The sequence below is a fragment of the Molothrus ater genome, chromosome 21 (assembly GCF_012460135.2).
Source record: "Molothrus ater isolate BHLD 08-10-18 breed brown headed cowbird chromosome 21, BPBGC_Mater_1.1, whole genome shotgun sequence".
NCBI classification, from domain to species: Eukaryota; Metazoa; Chordata; class Aves; order Passeriformes; family Icteridae; genus Molothrus; species Molothrus ater.
In genome coordinates, this window is record NC_050498.2 from 3,703,492 (window position 1) to 3,726,844 (window position 23,353).

Consider the following 23,353-nt stretch of genomic DNA (forward strand, 5'->3'; position numbering starts at 1 on the left):
ATCTTATTTATGGTTTGGACTGGGATACTGCATGCAGAAAGCAGGTGAACAGCAGGCTGCTCTTTAAAACATATCCTAAGAAGCTTTAAATTTTTACCAGTATTTAAGACAACATGGATGACAAGGTTTGCACACAGGCAAAGGTCACCTTGTTTGAACAACCAAGGTAGCTCCTGTCCAGCTCTGCTCCCACTGCATGCTCAGTTTCTCAGTTTTCTTCCAAGAAGGCTGAAGAGTGTGAAGTCTAATTGGAATCTAATCTTCAAGCCTGATATTCAGACAGTGCAAGTGTCTGAAATGTTTGATGTATTTCCTGCAAGCTTGACCTAAGCCTGGGGCTGGTCTCCTCTATGAGGACAGCCAGTTTTTTAAGAAACAGGCCATGGGCCTGAATGTCACAATTCTTCAGGGGGTTTTAGGTCAGAGCAAGCTAGAGACAGCTGCCAGAAGCCCTTTCTCCAAACCTTGGAGAATTGATGTCTGATGTGAGGGTGGGAGGAGATGTAACTGGGACAGGATGCTTTCAGACTGAGGACTCCATCCAGCAGAGAGTTCTGCTTGCCAGCTTTCTTAGGGCACCAGCCCACCATGCCTTGTTTGAGAAATGGAGGGAGAGCAGGGCTGTGTGTTGCCCACATGGACAGCAAACTTAAGATCCCATCTGCAGATTTCTAAAACCTCTAGATTCCATATAACTGTTCCTTGTGGAATTATCTTTTAAAATCACCACATCCACAGTCTTTCTAAATACCTCCAGGGATGGTGACTCAACCATTTCCCTGAGAAGCCTGTGCCAGTGCCTGACAACCCTTTCAGTGAAGAGATTGTTCCTTATACCTAATGTAAACCTCCCCATGTGCAACCTTAGGTCCTTTCCTTTTATCCTGTTATTTGTTCCCTGGGAGAAGAGACCAACCCACACCTGGCTACAACTCAACATGTTCTTCTTTGCCTGGGTCTGGGGCTGTGCACAATGGGAATAGACACTACAGAAAGCGTCAGCCAGATGCAGACTTTAGTTTTCACTTAGCTGAACACAGGGAGTAAAAAATGCTTGCCTGATTTTTCCAGGTGAAAAGAGGTGAAAAGTTTTGCTGCTGCTTTTTGTTGTGATCAAGATTTCACTCAGAGCTGCTGTGAAAAAAGCTTTTAATTTTCAAATAAACTGTTGCTGATTTCTGGGTGCTTCTCTTTCTTGTGTCATTTTCTTGTTACTCAGGAGGCTGTGTAAAATATAGACTATTTTGCTTGAAAAACAAACCTGTCAGCAAACCACTAATGAGAATCTGTGTCTTTCTTTGTTACAGATCATGTGTAAGCCATTAGTAGATACTCTGGTTGAGTTTATCACAGCAGCAGCCAGGCAACATCAGCAGGTAAGAATGAAAGTAAACAAACAAAGCTGTGTAGCAGTCAATCAGAGAAGTAACTTAAACATGGCAGCTCAGATGATTTTTAATATGTTTATAATATGCTTTTAGGGCTGCCCAGTTTTGGAAGTGGCTTTCAGGGGGGCAGAGCTTTTGCAAACGCTGCCTTGCTGCTTCAGGGCTGTGAAGCTGTGGAAGTGCCACACAATATGTCCACAATCATGGGGGTTCTTGGGTAGAATCTCCTTCAAAAACTGCCTGCAGCTCTCAGGGTTGAGGCCTGATTGTGGTGGGGGCTGACTCCAGTTGCTTATTCCTTGATTACCTCATTCTTGGTAAGATGTTCCTTGGTATTAATGGAGTGTGCTGTGGTCCCTGCCTCCTCATGCTGCCCAGGGTCAGGTTCTTGAGTCTGTTGTCCTTGCTATCTCTCCTGCATTTTAAAGTCTGTGTGCTGCTGTATTTAGTTGAAAACCACCTGTACCACAGATCTGATTTTTGATGGTTGGTTGCCTGTGCCTGACTAACACAAAATTAGTGGAGCCTTATCAATAAAACATTGCAGGGTGAGTGCACAGCTCAGTGTTCTGGAGCAGGGAATGAGGCCTGTCTGGATTTTCACTGCACTGGGGGGGCCTTCCACACAGTTAATAACCAAAACCCCTCTGGGCCAGTAGCACTGTCTCAAACTTTCCCACCCCCCAGCTGTACCCTGTGTCTGTCCCCTGCAGAAGCACATCCTAGATTGATCTCCCTGTGTCATAAATAGCTGGTTTATTGTTTCTGATCATTGGTGGGAATGTGAAGGGGTAGGTATGTGTTCACAGTAGGGCTGCTTTACATTGTCAGTGTAAATTGCAGCTTTACCCAACAGGAATGGCTTTGGTTTAAAGAAGACCAAAAAAAAAAAAAAGAGTGAATTGAGCTATTAATAATTTCAGTGGATGGTAATAAGGATGTGTTACACAAATAACAAATTAATTGTAAGGCACATACTTGATCTCATCCTCAAGAGACCAGAACAGCATCCCAAGCAGACAGCTCCATTATGTGGAGCTTCCATTATCTTTGTCTCTCCACAGGGAATAGCATTCTCCTTCTTCCAGGGCTTCCACCAAGCTGCTTGAGCTTTGTTTGCAGAGCCTGTTTGCCTGTGGGTGGGAGGAGTAGGGGAGGACATGTGGAGTGTGTGGGAGCTGGGCACAGAACATGGATATACTGCTGTTCAAACAGAGGCACATGGAGAGTGAGCTCTGGAAAGCCTGTGCAGCTTGGAGTTACAGCTTTACATTTTTCACACAGTGCTTCCTTTTCAGGAATTTTGGCTTCCCATCATCAAATGTCCAATTTGTCAGGTCTTCAGTTAAATTTCCCACTGATTCTCAGTGCAAATGTGTTTTGGTGGTATCCTAGTGGGTAGGGTAGGAGTCAGGCTAGGTGGCAAAGTGATGTGGGTAAAGCAGGGGGGTAACTTCTCCCTGGCAGGCTCTGGGAAATGAGTTGGAAGGACTCAGCTTCCAAAAGGGCTGTGCTAACTCAAGAGTCCTGAAAACACCAAGGCTCTCATGATACTCTGCATTTGGCCAGCCCTGATGACTGAGAGGCAGGTGGGGTGGTCTTCTACTTTTAGCCCTGAATATTGGCTTGTAATCATTAAACTAGCTTAGTCCCAGGGACTGGAGCCTTAGTTCCTGTTCCAACACTCCCCCTGTTAGTGCTGATTGTTCTGGGTATGGCTGCTGCATCTATGGACAGCTGATCCCACAGGGATTCTGATTTCCTGGCTGTGCAGACAGCTTCAGGAGAGTGTCCCAGGGCCACAGCAGCTGGGAAGAGCCATGCTCTGCACAGGAAGGTGGAGGCTCAGCTCTGGCTGTTCCTGTATTTACAGCAGGGCTGCTGGCCACTGTCCCAGCCAGCCTGGGGGAGAGGGAGATGTACCTTCAGCTTGAGCTTTAAGGTAGTTGTGAACAAAATGAAAATGATTAGTGAAGATCACTAATTCCTGCCTGCTCATCCTCTATACCTGGGAAGTTTGTGAGAGCAGCATGGAGGCAGGGGGCCTGCCAGACTGGTCCCTCTTTTTAGGGCCTGTAAGTAAGATGTTGTGGCCACTGGCCTACATGTCCACCTCTTACTTGGAGAAGCTCTGCTCTTGCTGGGGCCTCTAGTGTAAAGTTAAACTTGGTCCTTAAGTGATTCCCCTGGACCAGCCTGGCTGAGGTGATTGCAGAACATTGTGTGCAGCAAGACTGGGGTCTGGTTAAGAAGCAGCAAACCTGGACTGTGTGTGCCCTGTTGTTCCTGTGCCTGCTGCAGGTCTGTCCAACTCAGTTTCTGGGCAGGGGTAGCAGAGAAGATCCTGTGGGAAATGCAGGAGCCATTCAGATGCTGCTCAGCAGCTTGGAGAGGAGCAGCCTGGCCTCTCCAGCCCCAGCCATTTTTCCTGGGGACCTCTCTGCCTGCCTGCTGCCCAGGTGTTCTGTATTTACATCACAGAATGGGACATGAGGGTGATTTGGCTGAAAACTCCCCTTGCCCTTGCACACATAGTTTTTCTCCCCCTTTTGCCATGTTAAAGTTAACTTCAGTCAGGTCACTTACAGCAGAGAGACAGTCTGTGCAGGGGCAGGAGTGTCTGGCTGAAAGCTGTGATTTATTTCATCAGAGGCAGTGCTCATTAACATGAAATTATAGCTTCTGTGAACTCAGTACAAGAATATTGTAAAGGAGAGAACAATCTCTGATACAAATGTGGACTGTTGGCTGTAGCTGATGAGCCAGCCAACTGTGTCTTGCAGTGCTGCAGCCTTTCTGTGCATCCTGTGTCCCTCAGTTGGTCACCTCTAAAACCTGGAGAGCAGCAAACCCTCAGTGGCAGTGCTGTGTCTTTACAAGCAGAAATGTCTGTAGCTATTGGATGGGTGCCTCATGTTTTTCTGAGAGCTACTTTCCTTTGACCTGGGTGTTTGCTGTGGAGTGTTTTGGAGATATTCCAAGGTTGCATCTTGATGCAGAGTTTAGCAAAAGAAAGGAAACCTTTAAAACTTTAGCTACTGTGAGTGACATTGTCAGCCCTTTTCCTCTGACACTGTTCCTACATGCCTAAAGGAGCAGTGAGGTTGTTCAGCTCCATGTTGAAGCAATTTGTGAGATAAAGCAACACTTTGGGGGGGGTGAGAGCTCTCAAGGCAGTTTTAAGTGTGGCTGACAGTGATAGGGTTGGTTTTCTCAGCAGTAAGCTCAACCTTGTGTAACAAGTTTTGAACTGTAAAGGTGAATTTGCAGTAGTCTTACTGGGACTGAAGCTTGTACCTGTGGCCAAGCTCTGCTCCTCTGATGTTACAACTGAGGCACAGATGCCTGCAGGAGACAGAAATGCAGCAGTTTCCCTGGAAAAGGAAAGAGATGGAGAGATTGGTGTTATTTGTGAGTGGGGAAACAAAGGCAAGGGATGTTTTAACCAGGGAAAGGGGGTTGTCATCCCACCCTGAATTCATTTATTGCCTGTTTAAACCTCTACAGCAGAAAGATACAAGGTGTGTGTGAGAGTGGGTCTGCAAAATCACCTTGTTCAAGGCAGTTCATGCTTCTCAGCTGGACTTCTCACCCATTGTGAGGCCACCCTGGCTGCAGGACCCTCTGCTGGTTCAGATGCATTGTGCCTGTGGCAGCTGCTGCTCAGAATGCTCAGTGATATTGGCTGGCCTGTTTTCAAACTCTGCCTTTCTTCAAGTGGGAAGTTGAAGTCCCAAACATGCCTGTGTGAAAGTTAAAATGCTTCAGGCTTTAAAAAAAATAGTGTTTGGTTGTCAGTTATTTATTGAACTGAGCAATCTGGTGGGGTTTGTGATGGTGTGGGTGGGTTTTTTGTTTTGTTTTGTTTTGTTTGTGGGCTTTTTAATTTTGTTTTTTTCTACAGTAGCAGTTGGGATGCCCTTCACAAACTTTTGTTGATCCTTACCATCCCATATGTATGTTAAACCAACATATAACTTAAGGCTGTACTTTCTTCTCAGAATATGGCCTGCCTCATCCCTGCCAGGTGTCCTTGCAGTGTTCTCTGTTGTAGAAAGAAGTGACTAGAAACTATAAAAAATCACTTGATTGCAAGCAGCAACTGTGAAGCTTTTAAAGAGGACCTTTAGAGTGAGAGAAGTGCTGCAAGTTAAAGTAAAAAAAGGAAGAAAGAGGTAAAGAGTGACTTTGTAGTGCAGTCTCATCTAAGTTGTTGAATGCAGTTCTGCAGACTGAGGTCTTAACAATCAGTCACACTGTGACCTTGTCCTTGCAGAAATGTCTTCAGTGGCAGGAGAATGGGGCCAGTGCCCACATCACGATGTTTTGGTACATCCAGGGGGTCTGAGAGCTTCCTTTACACACAGGGTGCTACAGCAGAGTGAAGTGCAGCTGCCATTCCTGGAGGGCAGTGACCAGGCACACACTGGTGCTCTGAGTGCTCAGGCACAAATGGCAGCTGGGGAAAGAGACCCAGGGATAACTGGTAGGGGACAATGACACTGGAGCTTGCATTGTCCCTTTGAGTTGTCCTGCTGCTAGGGGATTGTGGTGAGTGTCTGGCACAGGTATCTCACTGGCAGTGCAATTAGCCAGCAGAAGGTGAGTGGTGCTTGACAGCATGGGGGAGGCTTGTGCTGTTTCATGGATGAGGGATGTTCCTGTCAGCCTGATGTCCTCCACAAGCACTAAACACGTTCCCTCAAATTCTGTGTGTGAGCCAGTCCTCACTTCCTCCTCTCTTAGGACAATTCATTCTCACTGCTGCAGTTGCTTTCCAGGAGACCTTGACCTTCAGATTTCCTTGTGCCTGTTTCAGTGGGTGTAGTGTTGCTCTTTCAATATGCACAGAAGCCTGGTTTTTTAGTTTGTGCTGATGGAGCATAAAGCAGGGATCAAGATGTGTTTAATTTAATGATTATTGCATGACTCAGCTACATACCAGAACCCTCCTGAGCCTTAGGTGAGGAATGTCTTCCTGGTTTATTTTTAGCTGTATTGGTCTGATGAGCAGAGCTACAGTAACATCTCATTCTGTAACTGTGCACTCCTGGGCTGTTGCAGCACAAACCCCTCAGTGCTGCACTGGTAATTGTGGTGAGGTTCTCACTGCAGTATGCCCCCATTCCCATTTATGGGGACTGCACGAGTCCATGAACTAATGTTTCTACCCTAAAAGCTCTCTCAGGTGAGCATGAGGATGAGGGGAAGAGGGAGAAGTGTGGCTCCCTGCACTGCAGTTCCCAGCTGTGCAGCTGATGCAGGCTCCTGCAGGCCAGGGCTCCTGCCTGGAGCACAGCCTCTCTGGAAGCCTGGCCTGCAACAGCTCTGCTTTTCCCTCAGAGCTCCAGCTTGGTGGCCAGCAGCATTGGAACCAGTTTGGAAATGAGCACTGATAAATGAAAATTACTGCTGCCAGGAGTAAGGTGTTGTGTCCATCTTGCTCGTGGCAGACACTTAAAACCTCTTTTAGTGTGAAACTTTCTCCATGGGTTTACAGAAATGGTTTCATGTCCATCCCTTGTTCTTTTCCTTTGGGAAAGGCACTGGGAGTGCACACATCAACACAATTGCTGAGAGCCTCTGCAATTACTTTTGCACTGTGGTCACACATCCATTTGAATACATTCCTGCCTTCTTATTTACATTCAAAGCTATATTAATTGAGGATGTTGCAGTAGCTGGAAGCATAATGAGGCTGTATTTGTCCATCAAGTGAGTTTATTTTCTGTGATTTGGCTGGAACTCTGCAGAGCTGATGTAAGTGCAGAGCTGTCATGAAACTAATAAAAGTAATTTTACTTAGTGTGGAAATGAGAATGGGCACTGAGACAGAGTTCAAAATGTCATCTTATGTCATACAGATTCATTAGTATTTCAGAATGTGTTTTTATAAAGCTGTCTGTGTCAAGGAACCCTTTAAGATCTATCTGATAGAGAGTGTATTTTAGGTAAGTTGCTAATTCATCTTGGTGCTTTGGCAGTCTCCCCAAAGGGATCAAACATATATAGACAGAATTTTACAGAACTGAAGCAGGTCTGTGCCAGAGCTGCCATCACCAGAAGAGTAAAATATGATCCCAAATTCCTGCCAAAGAGGTCTTGGCTGGTTGACAGTTGTCCTTCTGAACAGTTTATGTTCTATGTAAATATCTAAGTTAAAAATTAATTAAACTTTAATGCAGCAAGAGCAGTGAGAGTGCTGCAAAGCCCCAGAAGCCAGCACCCCTCTGTGTGAGTGTTTGGGAGTATTTCACTTCATGCTGGGGGAGATGAATGGTTCCCCACATTAATGCACCATGCCCTGCCTGTGTGCTCACAGATAGCTGCCAGCAGGTAGTGCAGGAAGAGCTTGTTATGGAACATTTTGCATAAGCTGTTACTAAAAATGAAGCAAAATAAACCTCCCCAGATAAGAACCAGCACCAGTTCAGCCCTACCTCCTCTGCATGAGGAATGAGCACTGGGCAGGCAGCTGGTGGGAGCTGAGCAATGGGCCATGAGTGAAAGGCTCCCTTCCCTCAGAGCTCCTCTGTCCCCTGGCACGGGGCACACACCCTGTGCCTGTGTCCTCTCTCAGGTGCCACTGTGGTCAGATTCAGGAGGTGAATTGTCCCCAGGCACTGAGATCCAAGGGATGCAGTGCTGGAGGGGCTGCTGCCTGTCTAATCCATCCTTTTCATCTTCCTTGGGTCAGTATGTGCCCTCTCCTCAATAGAAAGAAATCATTTGCAGCTGGAAAATCTATGTCAAACTGACATGCTTTGGCTCTAGTCAGTGTCCTGTTGCCGTTTTTGTTTTGTGTAAGGGGATGGTCAAGGAGAGTCTGTGTTTTGCAAGGTGAAGCTGAGCTATGGGTGGGCTCTTGAGCATTTTTGATCTATTTCATCACAAGCCAGCAAAGCCCTGTGACATGAGCTAGCTCTAGATATGCAAACTGTCCACTGAAGTGGAAGGGAAAGCAGTTGAGTGCTGAAATGCTTTGCTGGGTCAGAGCCAGAGTGCTCTACATTTTTGTGTTTAGTTCCCAGACCTTTAGGATGGTTGTGCATGTGGATTATTGCATCCCAACCTTGCATTTTTGAGAGTGCTTCTTGCAGTGGGATTGCACAGAAAAAAACATTTTCCTTTGCTGAGCAGGAGAACATTGACAGCATCTATAAATAGTCTCTGATGTTCTTTGGAAAGGTGTCTGATGCCACAGCAAAACGTGTCTCCCTGAGGAATTGCTTTCTAAGCTGTGTTTCTCTCTTACTTGTGTGAGATGGTTGAAAATTTAAAAAGGTGTGTTTACATTTCTCAGGTCCTCCTGACTGCATTTGAAGCTGAGTGCTCAAAATCCCATGGCATGAGTTTTTACTTGTATTTGCATTGAGAACTTGGTGTGTTTGTGGTATATTTCAGTTTAATGTGGGACCCCTGTCACTGAGTCTGCAGGGTCCCTTGGGAGCATCATACATGCTGTGACCTGTTTATGTTTGTTTGTTTTCCCTTCATACAGGTTTGGGGGTTTTTTTGTTATACTTCTTGGTGCCTTCTAATGGCCTCTGTCTCTTGCCAGAAGTGTCAGACACTTGCCTGCATTGCCCACAAACAAATCCATAGTGACACCAGGCATTAATTGACTGGCACAGAGACACTGCCCTGTTATCTTTATATTCCACCATACTCAGTGTAGCAAAGCAGAGCATGAAAAAGCTTCTGTTTACCTCTTTATTGTGATTCTGGAGATCTAAGCTGTGTTTATTCTGCTAACTGCTGTTCAGCTGATTGTGTTGATGATCATGTAGCAAATGGAGGAAACATTCTAGTTGAGTGCTGGGAAGAAAGAAGAAAATTAAAAGGTCACATAAGCTCTAATTCTTGCTGTAGACAAAGCCGCTGGTGAGAGCTGTCCAAGGAGGGAAGGGCTCCAGAGCAGTGACAACCCTGCATGTAGGATGGACTTGCTGAGTTAGATCTAAACCATATTGCAGTGATTTTCCAACTCTGAGTAATTTCCTAGCCTACTAAATTAAACTTGCCATCTGACACACGGGGAGTTGATAGTTTTTAAAAAGAGATTGAACCACCCAAGTGTGTTGTGCTCAGCCTCTCAAACACAGCTCCTCCAACAGTTTGAGAAGTAGGTGTTGGTGTGGAGCAAATGGGATAAATTTGCTCAGAGACAAGGTCATTGCCATGTATTTAATAATGGCATAACAAACACAGGAGGGGAAGAAGTGGCTGTGGTGTGAGAAAATGAGCTACTCTCAGTCCTATGGACTCAAGATATATTAATGTTACAAAAGATAAAAAAAATCAGGATAGAATCCTGTTGAAGTTCTGGGGAATGATTTATGTTCCCTTTACAGTGAGATCTTGCTGTGGGAGTACTAGGAGGTGTGTTGGAAGGGTGTTTTGTTGGCAAGTGAAATAAGATTAGGGCTTCTGCAGCATAAAGTGAAATGGCAGTCTGGGCTCTGCTCAGTGACAAGGATGTCCCCAGGTGTCTGTACCAAGTGGCAGGGCCATTTTTGTTGTGGTATGGGGCTGTGGGAGTAGTGGGGTTGGGCTGCTTCTCTTCCTGCTCTCCCTTGGCACAGATTCAAATGCCACTCTGCAGAAGTTGAAGCACAAGAAAGGGGCTCAGGTGTCTCTGCAGGATTTCTCAGCAGCCTCCACACAGAGCAGAGTTTCCAGCCCTGTCCCTCTTCCCAAGGGGACTGTGCCCTCTGTCTTGTCATCCTGCCTCTCTCCATGGATTCTGCAAAATGAAAAGAGGTCTGCTGGTGAGCATCCAAAACAATGAATCTTCAAAGTTCAGCCCAGTACAATTTCCAACTTTTTTTCTTTTTTTGCTTAGCAATGCTTTTTATTTCAATATTCCAAGCTAACAATTTTACTGTGCAAGTACCTTTTTTAATACTGTATGAAGGCTAAACTTCAGTGGCTGATGCTTGAGTGAATTGGAATTCTAATTTCTCATTATCTACTGATAAATGTTCTCAAAAGATGAAAACCTTTGTTCTTGCAACATCAAGCCTGGTCTGGTGTATCAGGGGCAGCAGCTAAAAGCACACAGTGCCTAGGCAACATGGGCTTTTTTTAAGCATGTGCTGCTCTTAAGTCTCCTAAATTATTAAATTAGGCTTCAGCAAAGTCTCCTTAAATAGGCAGCATTATGCTGTAGCTGCTTTCTGAATTGCCTCATGAAAATCCTGCTGCAAGTCTCTTCTGAATTGAGGGTTTTGCTGTGCAGAGGAGACAGCTGGATTGGAAAGTGTTGGGAGGACCAGTGAGGGTGAGGCAACTTTGGTCTTGGTCTTGTTTGAGTAACTTGAAGTGTCAGTGGAGCCTCTTGGTGTTCAATACTACAATAGAAAAGTAATAAATAAATAGAAATTGACAAAATTAAAGCTCTGGGGCTGGTTGGTTTGGTTGTTTTGTTTTTTTTTTTTTCAATAGGAAAGCCAGAGTTGAGAGAAAGTAGAATGTCCCAGATGATTTCCTGAGAGGTTTCTTGGTCATGTTTCTTTGAGCCTCAGATACTGGGGTGTCCTGCAAGAGTCTTTGCTTTGATTTCTTAACAAAAGAACATTTCTTGTTCTGATGTTTAGAGTGAGAAACTTGTAAAAACAAAGTAGAAATGGTCCAAAATAAACAGGGTCATATTAAGAAACCAAATTGTTTTACATTATTTTTTAAAATTGTGACTGTATCCTTAACAGGGGAGAGAAGAAGAAAATGGGCATATTTTCTGATTATTATTTTTAATGTGGGAAAGGGAGGCTTGGTTGCATTGCCCAGAGTCCATTCCTGTTCTTTTCTCCTGTGCTCTCAGTGTGTTCCATGGTACCAGTATTCCCCTCCAGGGTTTCACTCCTGTAACTGTGCACTACAGGAAGAGCAAAAAAAACCATCAGAGCTCATGGATGCTAATTTGTGCTCTGCTGCTGATTTATCTTGTGTCCTCATGGCTCACTTAATTATGGCATCTTTTCATTTTTCAAGAATTTAGGGTAATAATAGATTGACCTTTTTTTTTGAGCAAAATGTTAAGACTGATTTGCCTTCCTGATATGGTGAGTGGTTACCCCAGGGAGAAATAAATCTCTGTGTTGACCAAAGCAGCAGTCCAGTATCTGCATTGCTGTGTCCCAGGGGTCTGCCTGTTGGCCTCTGTGAAAGAAGAGCACAAGGTTTTCCCCAGCCCTGAATGCTCATGAGGGCTGATTTGAGATGATTGGTTTAAAGCATTTACAGCATGGTGTGGCTAAAGCTGATAGGCCAAGAAACACTTAAAATGTATTGCAATTAGCTGGCTTCTGATTGTGATGGCATTAATTAGAGCATCTGTATTGTCTCACCCTTCAGATGAGACTGAAAATAGAATAAAAGTTTTTAAAACACCTCTCAGTTGCCCCATCTCTGGGTCAGAAAAGGCCTTAGTCAAACACTCACCATTCTGTTGTTTGCCAGTGAAATACTCAGAGCTGGTGGCTAATACCTGGCCTGGCCCAGGAGTCCTGTGTAATATTTTATAGGTTTATTGTTTTCACTGCACAAATGCCCTGCAGACCCTTCATCTGAGGCAGAAAACCTGCCCAGTATTCATCATGCAGGTATCCTCTGAAAAACTGCACTGTCAGATCTCTCTGTGGGTATGGACTCCTCTCTACTCCCTTTAAAACACAGCAACTTCTTATTTGTACCATTACATCTTGTTAGACTGTGGTGACTATAGGAGGAAGCTTTAATTTGTCTTCTAATTATTTTTTTGCCTCTCCTATCTGCCAACAGAGCAGGGCTGAAGGAAGCAGCTGTACCTGTGCACTCTTGTATTGGGCACAGATGTCCTGCTGCAATGAGCAGACTCTCCCAAGTGACCCCTCTGGTTTGTCAAGTGCAAGTTGAGGCTTTTCCTCTGGCAAGAACATCCTCCAGAGCACTGTTTGTAGGAGAACCAAGCATGGAAAAAGTCCATTCCTTGGCAGAATGTGGTTTGCAGAGTCCCTGGCTGAACAAAGTAATAATGGTTTAGGGCATGAAGAAGCCTGTGTGGGTGAATGCTGTGTTTATGCTCTGCAGGCTGTATATTTAACCTGCCAGGACTGCTGGTCCTGGGATTTCTGCTGTCTCAAGTACATTTAAAACCCATCTGTTGTGACTGTGTCAGTGAAATCAATGAGTGCCTTTACCTGTAGGGTCTGGGCTGACACAGCTCATGCAGGTGCAGCTGCATTATACAAAGATGGTTTGTGTGGGATGGAGCTCAGTCCACATTTTCAGCCAGACTGAGCAGCAGTGGTTAAAGTGCTTGTCATGCTGTAGCCATTTTCAGGTTGTGGAGGAGGATGTGCCAGTGCAACTTAAGGGATAAACTTTCTGTTGTCTGGGAAGTGCTCAGTCACAGCAGAATGAGGTGAGCAGCTCATCTGATCAGCCAACTGCTGCTCTTCAGAGCCCTGGAATCACAACAGGTTGCTCAACTTCTTGCTACTGCCCAGAGCAGGACATCTGAGCCACAGGTGGAGAGATTTATTAAGGATAATAAAAATAGAGAGGAGAGGGAGTTGGCAGGAGGAGTAGGAAGATGGAGATTCCTTCACAGCCAGTTTTGTCTCTGCTTCCAGGAAGCTTTGTTCTTTTTCAGAGGAAAGGTAGCAAAACTTGAAACCCAAAAGTAGAGCATCCAAAGTAGGGACCAAGGTCTGATCTAGCTCCACATCCTGGGGTTTTCCTCTACTTGGAGGCACTTTTGCTATCCCTGAGTCTTGGTCTTGAGCCTTTCTCATGGAGATGAGGGATCCAGTTCACCTGCTGCTTCAGCAGCTGATGAGCAGGTGATTGCTTTTCCATTTTTTCCATGGCTGAGATAGTGACTGGGAAGTTACCTGCACTGGGAATTCCTGTATGGATGTATGTTCTAACAGTCCCAGGAGGACACACGACCCCTTTGGTTTGCAAATTGCTGTTCTGCATGTTTAAACCAGCCAGAGAGAGGGAGAGGTTTGGGAATAAAAGTTAAACCCACAGAGTTCTTTCATCATTTTTGTGCTCAAGAAGGCCTAAACAGATCATCTGTACAATGGTGATGGCCAAATAAGCAAAACATGCCTTGTATGGCAGTTATTTCCATTTACTAATTATATGTAAGCTGTTGTGAGTGGTTTTAAGGTTCCTGACAGATCTTTGGAAATCTGCATTTTTCCTGGGAAGGAGGAGCAGGTAAAGGTGCCTGAAGCTGGGCTGCAGTGCAGGTTGGCTGGCTCCAAACCACTGAAGATTCCAAGGGTTTGATGACCTAGGATGTTTGGTGGGAGTACACTGTAATTGCCTTTCTTGTCCAAGGTTGTAAAATGTGATTTAGGTGTCACTTAAATGCTTTGCATGTTGTAATTAACCAGCCTTGCAAAATTTTTCTCATCCATTTGTGGCAGGAACTTAATTTAAGCTGTAAAACATCATTTGTTTTCATCACTTTTTAGCACAGAGAATTTTATTCCTGAGTTCATAAATCTCAAAAAAACTTTTTTTTTTTTATTTTGGCAAGGCCAGGCTGAGGGAGGAACCTGCTTCCTGGCCCAGAGCCTGGTGCTGGGAGCACTGTGACTCAAGACTGCTTCATTGGAGCCTTTGTCTCCAATGTGAATGTAAAATTAAAATAGTTTGACTGTATGAGCAGAAATGGGGGTAGATTGGCACTTGCCTCATGGCTTTGGATGCTCTTTGTTTTCTTTTTAAAAAAGATAAAAGGGTAATTGGAAGAGGCTTTTGCTGTGGTGCTCTGGATCTCCTGCTCTGTGGTAATAAATGACAGGTTGTTCTCCTTAACCAGTGCCACTGTAAGGTGCAGCTTTTGGATTTTGGAGTGGGTTGGTTGGTTTATTTTAAACATGTAATCAATTACAGATAGCTGAGGAATTTATTTCATAGTTTAATTATTCACTGAAATTCAAAGAAAACTCATTTAGAATTACTCATAATCTTGGCCTCTGTTCTTTTACCCAGCTTTCCTGGTAGCATTTGTCACAAATGCAGCATGTGATTCATGAGATTGCAGTCTCAGAGGGCTTGGGAGGAGAGAATTTCTAGAGGTGCAATTATTTTTTGCCATATCCCTGTTGCTGTAGAATAGTCTTAATGCTGAGGATTACACACTGAGAGCTGCTGTTCTATGCTGTGTGCTGGCACTGAGTCAGATGAGCTGGCAGGGCAGGCTCTGTGCCACAAGGGACACATCAGTGCTCTGGAATATCAGTGGCCTCTCTGGTGTGATACCAGCTGTATAATTCTCTCTCCTGGACTTCCAAGAGCAGTGGAATGTTGATATTACTAAAAATCCTGATGCTTCTTCACTTCTAAAAATGTATTTGAGTTGCACAAACCTGTAATTTTCCAGGTAAAATGTTTCCTTTAAATATATATGTATATATATTTTTAACATAAAGGGAATGAGATCCTCTTGCCACACTGGTTGCAAGTTTCGTGTGCATGAACTTTGTTCATGCTGCAAAAATAACAGGCAAAAAGATGAGGGAAATCCATCTTCATGTCTTTGGTTAGCATTTAAACTCCCCACTCCTTACCAAGTGTAAGGAGATGTGATAAGCTCTTACACTCTCCTGGGTCAGATTCACTGAGAGTTTTTGTCCTGCCATGTGCTTGAGGCAAGCCAGGTGAACTGAAAGCTGGAATTGGCTGTCAGGGAATTTGGAAGGGTTACTCAGCTCTAACCTGCAAACTGCTTTGGGATCACCCAGCAGAGCAGCTGTGTGAAAACTCAGAGCTGGGCTTGGGTGTGTCACAGTGCAGGCACATCTTAAGGCTCCTGCTCCTCTGATGGGGGCAGTGGTGGCTGCTGATTTCAGTCTCTTTTCTCTCAGGAGTGTGCCTGGGTGGCAGGTTGTTTTCATTTGTTTGCAAAACCACCTCCAGCCAGTATCCTAAACCACCTGGGACTGAAAAGTGTGGATTTTTGCATCAGAAGCAAATGTCCTTATATTAACAGAGTGCTTTTCCATGGAAAACAACTCTGAATTTAGGTCATGCCTTCATCTCTTCAGGATTGCAAACAGAATCTCTACAGTATTGCCAAGGCTTATTTGTTCTGTTCTTTTTCTCTTTCACGACTGCAGTGATTGAAAACCTCTTGATCTGTTCCCCTCCATCCACCTCACCTGGCTGGTGACTGGGGAGAGCAACTTGTGACCTACTTGTGCTAGATCCCTGCTTTCAATGGGAGAGCAGGAGCTTTGGTAGGGGTTTAATCCATATTTCCCATATTCCATGGCTTGGCCAGATGTGTTGTTATGCATAAATATTGTTATGCATGTGTATATTGTTAAGCATGTGTATATATATATTGATATGCAGGACAAAGCTGGGTTGTGTGCAAACTCCTCTCACACTCCTTTTTAGTATCTAGGATCCTTTTTAGTATCTGGCTGAGGTGGGTGAGCACACCTGGCAATTACCAGCACATCTTGGTTACTGCAGAGAGCACATTGCCTGCTTCAGAAGGAAAGCACAGCCCTTTGCACAGAGTGCTATTTTGTGTAATTGTTGTAGATAAGAGAGAAATGAACAAAGGCACAGAAAACCTTAGGGTCAGCACTGCCCTTAGTTATTGTTTCTCTGCTCCCACATGGACTGATAATGAGCCTTTCTGCCTTATTTAGTTGTATGCTTGATAAAATATGTGGGAGTCTGTAAGTCTATCTACTGTGCCTGCTTGTACAGACTTCCCTTGTATTTATATTATTTTTTTTCCTATTTTTACTATTTTATGGTCTTTTTAAAAACTGACATTAAGGATAAAATGTTTTGATTAAGCAGCTGAGTGGCTTCTAGTGCACAGGATGCACTGCAGCATACATCCCTTTAGAAAAAGCTCTAATCTGGCTGTCATCTGCTTGTAACTATTCTCACACATTCTCATTTCAGAGTCTGTGCATATGGGGGGATCACAGCCCTCTTTCCTGAGCTGGACTGGAGTTTGGTAGCTGGGACTCCTGAGTCTTCTGCTATTTCTGTCCATTTGTGAAGTGTTGAGCGTGCTTGGCTCTCTCATAGAACACTCTGTCAGGAACACAGCAGGCTTGATTTGGCACTGAGAAAATGCAGAGAATCTTCTCTGACATTCTTGGGGACTGTATTGTTCTGCCAGCCTCCAAAATTGCCAAATGCTTGTAAGGCACTCTAAAATACCAGTGTTGCTGGGGAGGGCAGGAGGGACAGACACACCTGGGCTGTCAAGTGGTTGAACTCCAGCTCTGGATTTTGTGGAAGTACCCTCCAAACTTCAGATTGCTGCTGGTCTGTGATTTGATGGTAAAACATTTGTAAAAGACACATCATGAATATATTAAGGGTAAATAATGAGCTGTGAGAAATGACAAGGGTTGAAAGTATTGATGCAAAAGGTTGGAACTAGCTGGGGTGGCTTGGCTCCTCCTGAGGTGCTCTGTGGGTGGTTTTGCTGCTGACTGGAGCAGTTCCCCAGCTGCCCCTTGGCACTGGTGCCTCTGGAGTTCACCTGTGGTGCTGAGATAGCCCGGGACACCTCCACAGAACCCTTCTCTGTGCTCTACACCCACTTGCAGTATAAATGTGTTGGGAATTGTCAGAGAGGAGCTGGTGCCTGGGGGTTTGTGACCCTGCCTGGGCCTTTCAGGATGAATTGCAGTCTTTCATCCACTCCAAGGGTCACATTCTCTTTTTAATTGCCCTGAAGTGACTTTCCACTACATTGGTAGACACATGCCATGATTTGTTCTGTAAGACACAGCCTCCCCATAATTACAAGGAATATGTAAGCCTGCCTGCCTTGAAGATGGTGTTGGGGTGTTCTCTGGCACTGAATGAGCATAAATCTTCTGACATGGCCTCACTGGTTCCCTGCTGCATTTTCACCTTGCAGTGAAGAACAGAATTTCTGTGTGTAATAAAAGCTCTTTCTATTTGGATAGTTCTCTTCACTGGCCATACTGGTGCAAACTGGAGGTAAGCTTACAAGGATGTGTGGCATTATCTGTTATGAAACAGATACAAGTGCTGATATTCTCCAGGGAGCAACCTGTGTTCCAGTATCCATCTGGAATGTGTTGTGTGGGAAACACAGACCTCCTTGAGCCTGTGACATGTTCTGTTTGCCTGCCCAGCACTCTGGCTGGTCACACTGCTTCCAGGAATTCCAGGGATTTCTTCTCTTTGCTCACTTTGAATTATTCAGTAAATAGCTCCCTAGAAATTGAAACCCTAGAAACCCAATAGGAGTTTTCCCTAGAAATGAGCCAATGGAAGTTTTTATCCTCCTGCTCCATGTTTTTCAGGTTGTTTTTCTCTGACCCCAGGGGTCCCTGAGGCCAGGTTGGGAATCACCAGGTTGCTTTTATCCTTTGAGGTCTCAGACTCTTAATCTCAATGATGTCTTTTGTAAGGAGCTTTACAAACTTTGCTCATTTGTTTTCTGTGATATGTGGTTAAAGAACAGCAGCTGTTGCTTTCTTTGGATGAGATTACCTCTTGTAAATCCTTCTGATTTTTGATATTTGTAGCTACATTCAATTTTGGTCTGTGTGATGGCAACTAGAGGCAACATTTTTTTTTGTTTTATGAGTAGAATTTGCTCACTAACTGTGCTGCTACAAAAATTTCCCTCTTAAATCCTCAAAGCTATTTGTACTAATCCTCATTACTGTATTTTGTGCATTTCTCTATTTTGCCTTTGACTAATGCTTCATTTTTCTCTTGTACCTAAGAAAGTCTTAAAATGGGAATTCTGGAATAGAAAAGGATATGTAAGAAGATTGCAGATTACTGTTGCTTTCTAGTGGCCATTCTTTTCATGGCTGTGTTAATGTAGAGGCTTAATGAGCAAGTTTGACTGCAGGCAAGGCCCAGTGCTGCTCTGAACAGCAGTTCCCATCCAGTGTTCCTTTGAAATGAAGCATTTGCTGTCCTGCCAGCTTTTATATTTTATTATTTGTGCCTATTGCATTGGTCAGGGTGCAGTAAAGGTGCAGTCACTCAAAGGTGCTGCCTGAAAACTTGGGGGGACTGGCAATGATGACCTTGGAGCAGCTGCTGAAGCATGTTTTGGGTATTTGTGCCTGAATCTACAACTGTAATGATCCCTGCACTCCCCTTTGAGCTTCTCTTTTCTATATGTGCATTCAACCAAACCCCACCACCCTGTCTCCTGAGGGGTGACTCTGGAATGAGCTGGAGAAGGTTTCAAACAGAGCCTTTTGCTGAAGGAGAGCAGGTTTAGGTTGGATATTGGCAAGAAATTCTTCCTTGTGAGGGTGGTGGGGCCCTGGCACAGGTTGCCCAGGAAAGCTGTGGCTGCCCCATCCCTGGCAGTGCCCAAGGCCAGGTTGGATGGGGCTTGGAGCAGCCTGGGCCAGTGGCAGGTGTCCCTGTCCCTGTTCTGGTCCCTGGCAGGGCAGCAGAGATGATCTTTAGGCTCCCTTCCAGCCCAAATCAGTGTGTGACACTTGTTTGGTGAGGATGTGCAGCTTTGTAAGCTGGCCTCCCCTGGATGGTGTGTGCAGCTGTTTACTTAGCAGGGTATTTTCATTGCTGACACCTTCCCTGGAGAGTTTCATGTTCTTCTCTCCCTTTCTCTTTCAGGCCATGGCCTGTTTGCTTCTCCACAGAGTTCTGCTACTTCATGAACTGAAGCTCTTCATTACAGAGGAGGAGTGGGAGGAATTGATCACCAGGAGCATCAGCCAAGTGACACAGGTAACAAACCCCAGCATGTTTGAGTACAGGTGCTGCTCTCATTTGTCTGCTGCTTGGTCTCAGAGCTGCACTCTGGGATGGGCTCAGCTTAAATGGTCTTAGAGACCTTGTGGCTGATGGCAGCAGCTCTGAGTAGTGCCTGCCAGGTTCCAGAGTTCTTGCAACACCACTGGGATGTTCCTGGTCCAGCTCAGTGAGGCTGTGTATACATCCAAGAGAGACAGCTTGAATTTTAGGGAATGCACTCATACAGATCAATTTAAGGTGTTAAAGAAAGGAAAAGGAAAAACAATGGAATGGTATTGTGAACATTAATTTCAGGACATGTCATGCAAATTCTGTGTTGGAATGAACTTCAGGGCCACAAAAGCAGAGCTGAGGTGCACTGGACTTGTGACTCCTGGTGCATTGCAGAAATTATGGACCAGACTGCCTTGCTGATATTGCTCATCAGGGAAACCTTAAAATACATTGGAAAATCCTTTGTGCAGAAGAAACAGTGACAGAAATTGCAGGGCTCCTGAGTACAAGTTGTACCTGAGGACAGTGTTTGGGTGCAGCTGTTACCTGGCCAGGAGGTTCAAGAAGCAAATGCCACTCACTTTTATTCTTGTGGATTGATGTGGGGGGAAGCAAGCAGCCAAATTAATGTTGTGATGTGGTGACTAAACTTGATGACATGGGAGATTCCAGTCCTGGAGTTTCTATGTAACTGTAATAATACCTCTTTCATTACTTACTCACATGCTGGATACATGGCAATTTAGGCTGTTCTGTAATTTGCTATATTGAACAAGGACAATTAGATCTGTTTGTTTCTGTCAAGGAGGGACAAAATCTAAGCAAGTTTAAAACAGGGAATTTAAAGATGTTTATAATCTGGATCCTCAGTTTCATTACACGCTTTTTATTTAAAGATTACATCAGGAATCCAGTGGGTGGAGTTAGGTATGATTTTGTTTCTCAGCTCCATAAAACATGCCACTCCTCCCAGCCTGGTCATTTCCATGCTTCTCTCTAGCAGCTGAATGCATGCAGAACTCAGTGATTCACTGGGAAACCACAAACATTTACAATGCCTTTATGTTGTTCTTGTCAGGGAGAGTTTAGCAACTTGCAACCCATCCAAGATTATGATGAGCTTTGCTATTAAAGTTTCCTCAGTGCCTCTCATTTCTGTGGTCATGTGTGTTTAAAGAAAAATTCCTGAGAAATACTGTCAGTTTGTTTGGGTTGTCCAAGGTTTACCCTGTGGGCAGGAGGCCTCCCATACTGTTAAGAAGCAGTGGCATATAGCTACTGGTTCTCTTTTTGGCCTGAAAAAGTCCTGAGATAACATTTTTACAGACTGCTGGTGGTGTTCATACATGTGGGGGTTTTGTCTCCCTTCCTCCTGCTTCCCCCATGTACTTGGCCCAGCTGGTGTGGCTCTGTGGGGCTGGGCCAGCTGCACAGAAGGGGTCAAGGACTTTATATTCCACATTAAAATAGTTTTGATTCATAACCAAAGGCTGTCACTTGTGCTGAAAGACTTTCTAAAGCTGCAAAAGAAATGCTGTGTCTTTCTGGTGGTGCAGAAATGCTCACTTCTCTGGTTAAGAGCTGTAAAAACATGTAGTGGCTCTGTGGTGTAGTAAAACAATACTCACAGTGTCACTGATCTCTTTTAAAGATGGTAAAAAATGTCTTGGAGTAGAAGTCAGAGGCTGGGAACCGAGCAAATTTAGAATCTGTAGAAAGTATGTATTTGTCAAAGAGACTATTGCAGCACTTAAGTAACTTGCTGAAGGGTTTATGAGCCCTGAATCTCCAGGTGGAAGCTGTGTGCTTGGCTGACAGAGAAGCTGCAGGTGGGGTGGAAGTTCCAGGACAATGCTGGAGTTATGGGCTGAGTTTGTTTGGGAAGAGCTTGGACTGAACAGCCCTTTCTGCCCTGCTGTCCCCACACACTCCTGCTGGGCTGGAGAATGTTTGCAGAGCTCCAGCTCTCCTGCAGCTCAGTCTCATCCCTTTTTCTTCTTCTTGTTTCCATGGGCCATTCCAGGCCAGCTGTGGTGTTAGAGGTGAGTTTGTGAGTGAGTAGGTGCTGGCTGATGTGGCTGCTTACCTGGCAGAACCTGGACTGGAAGCTGTGGGATGCTGTGGAAAATGATGATATTTATTGCCCTGCCTCTGGTTGAAATGTCTGTATTGGCCATTCCTGCCACTGTCCCTCACAAATAGCTGTTTTAAGAGAAAAAAAAAAAAGATAATTGTGAATTCTGTACCTTTCTTTGACCCAGGGAGAGGTTTGCAACTCTTTAACTGATGTGCTCTTGTAATTCAGGTGGTGCTGCTGCTCACAAGGACACTGTCACCTGTGCCACACTCTGTGTCCTGGGTTGCACTGGCAGCTAGGAGGCTGCAGCTCCCCATGTGCAGGACTGCCCTGGCAGGCTTAAGGCTGTCACAGAGGACAGATATTATCTCCTGGTGTCTTTCCTCAGGGGTTGCACTGCATACCTGCTGAGATCCCTCAGTGAGGAGCATCCTCACCAGGGAAATCTGGGGCTGGCTGAGGCAGGGATGTGAGCTGGAACTGGGAAGGGGCAATGTGAGCCAAGTGCAGTCTTGGCTACCACTGAATTATGCAGGCAAAGCTAAGAGGCAGATGAGGGAGAATCAACAGCCAGGAACATTAAGTGAAGAGACAGATTCCTGAAATAGCAGCTCTGGCTGCTGCAAGGCAGTGGCTCTTGTGCTTACATAAGCTAACTTGACCTTATTTGTTCCCAAATTGTTTAAGCATGCTTATAAAACATACATCACAGCCATGAGGGATCCATGTTTGCCTCTCCTAGTCAGTGAGGCAGCTCTGGATGTCCCATCAGGTACTTTGGAATTGATTTCTTAGTGTGAGAGCCCTGCTTGCTGTTGGTGCTCTTGGCTGGTGCTGCTGGGTCACCTGGGCAGAAAGTGTTGTCCACAGCCCTGCACTGCAAAGGTGAGGAAACAGAAAAACACCTCTGGCACAGTTTTAGCCTCCCAAATCCTAAATAATTACTTTACACAAAGCAGAATCTTGCTACAGTTGTTGAGGTCTGTTCTAACTGTGGATCTGGCTCAGTTGTGTTCATGGTATAAAGAAATAGAGTTCATGTTGTAAGTGACAGAGCTCACCTGGGATGCTGGAACATTTGACAGGAACATCTTCCTCTTGGAGAGCTTTGTTCTTTATCAGTTGGTCTCAAAGTGCTTTACAAAGGAAGTTCAAAGCAGTGAGTTGTTGATGTAATGGAGAAGGTATTTTGCAGAAACCCAAGACATAATGGATTTGGTTTGGTAGAGCTGCTCATCCTGTTTTACTGGTGACACTCCTTGGCTGGGAGCTGAGCCAAGAATCAAACTTGGCTCTCCTGAGACACCTCAGAGACCCTTTTTGTGCATGGACAATGTGACCATCACTTCAGAACATCCCTGTTGTGTGCTGGGCACTCATCTCTGTCCCAGCTCACCTGTGCTGACTGAGGCTGCCCTCAGGAACAGGGAGGGAGCTGCAGAGCCCAACTCTCACCCAGTTTTGGTGAGAGATCTCTGGGTTTGCTGCTAGGGCCCACACACTCTTTTTTACTCTCTCCAGCATCTCTCCATTTGATCTTTCAGCTCTCCCAGTTGTCACTGTAGGCACGGTTTGGCGTTTGTTTCTCTTGTTAGATATATTTATGTTTTGTTTTTATTTGTTACAAAATTGCTGTCTTGGCTTTGGAGTGACCTGCACCAATTTTCCAGTAACTCACTGACAGATTCAGGGCAGGAAGTGCCAGGTTCTGAATACATAATTTCCTTACCTTTTTTTTGTCATCCCTTTCCTAGGGACCAGCTTGCCCTCTGAACTGAGGTGTTCTGTGTAACTCCCAACTTATGCTGAAACTCCCAGTTATGATGAGAAAGTCAAAGGGAGTGGGAGTAGTCCAGAAAATACATGTTTTGATGGCTGTGAGCTTCAAAACAGAACAGCCCTCAGAAAACTGTTGTTAAAACTCCTTTCTCTGCCTTGAACACAGTGATTTCCTGAGGGTTTCCTTTTTCTTCTGCAATAATTTCATAAGAAGAGACAAACTTTACTGCTGATTTTCCCTCTGCTTGTTTTGTCAGTGTCATAAGGACTGGGCAGGGCACACAGGGTTCCACTTGGCTCTTTGAAAGCCAGATGGGATCAAGGCACCCTGCACTGACAGAATCCAATGCCTGGG

At 44.9% G+C, this 23,353-nt stretch overlaps 1 protein-coding gene across 1 annotated transcript in view; it reads left to right on the forward strand.

Annotated features, from left to right (window-relative positions):
* Nucleotides 1-23,353, forward strand: part of MYBBP1A (MYB binding protein 1a) — a 52,624-nt gene that overhangs the window by 18,950 nt on the left and 10,321 nt on the right. The window contains exons 23-24 of the mRNA XM_036395324.2: nt 1,308-1,376; nt 19,008-19,121. Of these exons, the coding sequence (XP_036251217.1) occupies nt 1,308-1,376; nt 19,008-19,121 (183 nt within the window). The remainder of the gene's footprint in view (nt 1-1,307; nt 1,377-19,007; nt 19,122-23,353) is intronic.